Raw genomic sequence first — 4,588 nt, 5'->3', positions numbered from 1 at the left:
ATCAATATGGGCCAACATTTCTAAAGAATGCTTTCAGCACCTTGTTGAATCAATGCCACGTAGAATGAAGGCAGTTCTGAAGGCGAAAGGGGGTCAAACACAGTATTAGTATGGTGTTCCTAATAATCCTTTAGGTGAGTGTACAGTATGAGTCTGAACAGAGATGGATGTAAAATGTAACTTGACTGGTTGGTGGTAAATCTTGTTTATATGAAGAAATTATACATTTTTTATCTAAGATGAAACGTGTGTGTATTGAGTCACCTTTCCACAAGCATATGAGTAATGGTACTAATGCTGATGACAACATCAAGTGTTTACCAGAGGGTGACAGTCACTCAGTAACGACAATAAAATTAGATGAAAGGCTTGAGCCTGGCAACAATGAACTAATTTGGTTTCCAAATGCACCATTTCGCCCACTCACGGAGAAGAGCAGGACAACCTGCGCATTTCCAGCAAGCTTACGAAGCCTCTGTGAATATAGCAGCTTTTTAATTAAAGCTTGGATTGATATGTAGAACACTCTTTCTAATGGAAATCCCAAGATGGCCAGAGCGTATGCGAGACAGATATCACGCTATGGGGGAAAAAAAACCTCTTTTTAATGCAACTATCTCTTGACACAATCTGAACCTTGACTAGACTTGTGATGCACATACAGTAGGTGGCCTGTTCCTTGATCTGCGAGTCATGCTCTGTTTGTGTTGTAAATGGCTAGAATGATGTTAGATGCTATCATGCCTGGCCTTTCAAAATCGCTCATGGACAGTGACTTGCACTTTTTGCTGGGTGTTCTGTCTTCAGGCCTCACTCCCAGGCGTGTCATGTCACACAGATCATGATGAAGCCCAGATGTTTCCTGCTGCCCTGCCAAACTTCATTGTCAGTCTGCTAATCTTCACAACAGCTTGATATGATCTGACTCCATTCGCAAAACACAGCAGGCCGTTCTTCATGTGGCTGGTGCTTTATACACATCAGTGATGCTGAGGCATGTCAGGCCTGCCTGATGCTGATGCTGGATGACAGTTACTTCCTTTTTTATGTTTACCTCTGCCCACACAAACCGCTGTTCTTTTAAATGACCTGACATTTTGCTTTACAGTGAACTGTGTTCTATTTTTGTCTCACATTTGTGTGAAAATTCACATGTGACTTATGTAAGCTAATAAGAATATAACAGTACTGTTTATATGGTATACCCATGAAGTTAATACATATGTGATGTTATTAAGGTTCATCCAGGCTGTTTGCTACCAAGAAACAGGCTTTAACCTGTGATAAAGTGGGATCAAAATGTATGTTCTGTGGTTACTCCAGTGAAAGGGTTAGCAGATTGAGTTGAACTCTCTTACGATGGAAGGCAGTCTGTCATTCAACATAGACAGATTTGTTTTCTAGAGGACGACACATGTTTCGGTATTGTTACGTCATGCCCCAAGATGTGGATTGACCTGTCCAGGATGATAAAAATAACAATATAATGTTGCATAATGTATAATGTTGTCAAGGCTGGATTATCTAAATGAAGCCCTCTTGAGTGTGTAAAATGGCTCTGACACTACATGCTGGGCGAGCAGGAGGGATAATGAAGGGATGAAGAATGCGTGTGCAGTGTCACGTTCCCTCTCCTTTGATTCCAAGGCCCGGCCTATTCACAACCACCTGGTCAAGGCGTGTTAATAAAGACACATGATGCTTTTGGGTGCAATCAAAGGCCCCTTCAGCTCATTTCCTGAGTTCCCTGGCTTTCTATCTCTTGTCAACAGAATCACAATGAAACTTTCCCCTTCTTTCCCCTTCTCCCCTCCTGAATATCAAAGACACTGACGTTTCCTGCTCACAAAAAGTGATGCAGTGACGTTGATGTTTGCCTTTACTGCCTGTTCTGCTTCTTCAACCAGCTTATCTGTTATCGTAATGGTAAACTACACAGCAAGGATGCTATACAGTGTGCAACCTTTGCAATGGCAGAGCAATATTTTTGGTTTTATTCACATTGTCACCAACACAGTCTCTTGTTTATCACAAAGGACCATCTATAAGGCATGTTTAGTGTCATTTCCAAAAGAGAGACTGAACATCCTAAAATCAATAAAAATGTTGATTAAAAACTGAATACTCAACTTTATTTTTGTCTAAACAGTGAGATGTGTGTGTGTGTGTGTGATGAAGGCTGCTTAAATATAGTATTAGTTTGAGTAAATATAAGATTAATGGATGTGATAATATTGTGTGTATGTGCATGTCTTGTCTATGCATGTTTCATGTCAGCCAGACATCAACCTAAAAAATGTATTATTTATTATCTTTTATGCAAAGGCATTAAATAGCTTCCTTTAGTTAATAAGAGATTGTAAGCAAAACTCTGTTGTGACAGGTATGGCACTTGATGAAAACTATTATAGTGAATAAATAACTAAATGTTTTTTTTTTTTTTAAAGAACTGCTGTTCAAAATAACTGCCTTTGTTTTTTTGTATTTTTTAATTGCTTGGTTCTGAGAGATGTGTTTCAACGGCAAGTGTAATATACACACTTTTAAATGATTAATAATCATTTATAATCAAAACACATTCAAAAAGCTTTGCAGATTAATTGATACTTTCAGTGACCCTTTCTAATCTCTCTTCTTTTTTTTTTGCATTAGGTATAATGTTTCTATTTTGAATGTGGCAGGTGTTTATGGGTGCAGCTCTGTCCTGTGCTGTCCTTGTGTGCGCTGACGCCTGTCACCAAGTGGCATATGCTGCTGTTTGTTCTGCAATGAGAGAATTGGAGCTAATTAAAGAGACATAGTCCTGTCACAGGAAGTGTACGTAAGCAGACCATTCACTGTTCTGATTAGTTAGTTGTTCAAACAAGGCTCAGGATCAGGCGAAAGACTGGAATTCTATTGATGAAGTGTCATTAGAAGACCTTGAATTCTCAGGAAATTCAAATAACAGCGCTTTTATAATCAGGAGGGGAAAGGGAGACTGAACATGCCACTCAAGTACAACCACTGAGACTTTGCAGGGTTTTTTTTCTTACGTAGAAATAAAATCTGTTAAAAAACAGACTGAATCCAAAACAGATACCACTATACTCTCGTTTTTTTTAGCTTCTATTGCAAGACCAATTACAAACCAATTTAGCTGGACAGATGCAGTCTAAATTACTATTATAGATAAATTTTTACATTAATGTTACAGTATGTTAATCTTAATGCTTGCATGGGTTTGATGCTGAAAAATGTATTTTGCCGTGTTTTCTGTTTTAATTTCCAACTCTACAAAATCTGTACTCTGCAACAGATGAGACTGTATTAAAGTAATACACTCAAATCAGTGTTTATATATTTATAGTTTCATGTTATCTTATTTTAGTTTTGGCTAATTTAAATTTTTCGCATGTGAACGGCCAACTCAGTCTTTGTGCGTTATCCATATTTACAAACTCACTTTCACTGTTAATCAAACCAAACAAAGTATTCCCTGTAAAAAGCTTTGTAACTTTTTAATTTGGATTTATTTAAGCGTTTATTTCCTGTTAATGCTGTTAATAAGTTGCATTGTACGCAACCTCTCTCCTCTGCTGCTGTTACACATGTGTTAGGATGTGTAACTGTTACCTTAGTGAGTTACCGTGGTGATAAAAGTGAAATTACTGAGTGGAAAATATTTGAAAAAGTATACGATTACAGTTGCGAATGTGAATGTAATTCATTAATTTAACCCTAGATTTCTAAACTAATGGTGGTGTGACTTCAACCAAACAACACATGTTTGAAACCTGCACGACATGTGGCATCTACCCTGCAATATCTTTGAATCCCTGTCAAACACACTGTGACCTCTGTGTGGAGGATACAATAAGAACATAAATTATTATTGTAGTATTTTAGTATTACCCATCTTCCAAATGTCCAGTGAGATGTATTGCAGTTCTACTACATTGTAATACTCCTGCTGGGCAGTTTCTTAGTACCATGGGTCAGATTAGCCAGAGAGATCTCTTGCAGCTTGATGCTCAGACACTGAGTAAATCCCCTCTGATTGAAGTGAACAGAACTGGGACAGACTGGCCCTGGTACAGCTTTCACACGCTCAGACATGTCTGTACTGCAGGATCTCCCCCTTTCACAAACCTCCAGGGAGTGTTCAGGAGTAAGAGCTTGAACAATAGTTTTTAGAATTATAAACTTTCTGAATTATGAATGAATGTCATTTATTCCTTCAAAAATGTAATTTGAGCAGTAAAAAGCATTAAAGTTTGGTTGCCTCAATAACCAGCCAGTCCTTCAGCAGCCTTTCCGAGGCGGGTTTCTTCAAAAGTAGCCATGAATGCCACAAAATGAGATGTGTGAATGTATTGAGTGCTCTTATTATCTGACTGCAGGAGTGCATAACGAGCTTCATCAGGACCGCAAGCAATCAATATTGAGTACAATTGTGGTCATGGAAGAATATTTCTGTCATAGTTTGGGTGGACTACTGGTGGTGGGAAATACTGAATTGTTGGGTCATGTTAGTTTATCCTTGAAGCTAATTATCCGGAGACCACTATCCACATAAGTTAAGTGGGTCACCAGGAGAGAGAACAAC

At 38.3% G+C, this 4,588-nt stretch overlaps 1 protein-coding gene across 1 annotated transcript in view; it reads right to left on the bottom strand.

Moving 5' to 3' along the window:
- The window catches only part of LOC123961589 (mucin-2-like), a 22,382-nt gene extending 18,284 nt beyond the window's left edge, over positions 1-4,098 (bottom strand). The window contains exons 1-2 of the mRNA XM_046037081.1: positions 3,972-4,098; positions 615-698 (exon numbers count right to left, since the gene is read on the bottom strand). Coding sequence (XP_045893037.1) covers positions 615-698; positions 3,972-4,098 — 211 coding nt within the window. The remainder of the gene's footprint in view (positions 1-614; positions 699-3,971) is intronic.
- Between the last annotated feature and the right edge of the window lie 490 nt (positions 4,099-4,588).

Source organism: Micropterus dolomieu, linkage group LG22 (assembly GCF_021292245.1).
Source record: "Micropterus dolomieu isolate WLL.071019.BEF.003 ecotype Adirondacks linkage group LG22, ASM2129224v1, whole genome shotgun sequence".
Taxonomy (NCBI): domain Eukaryota; kingdom Metazoa; phylum Chordata; class Actinopteri; order Centrarchiformes; family Centrarchidae; genus Micropterus; species Micropterus dolomieu.
The sequence above is the reverse complement of the archived record's forward strand: the minus strand, read 5'-3'. Positions and strand labels throughout refer to the sequence as shown.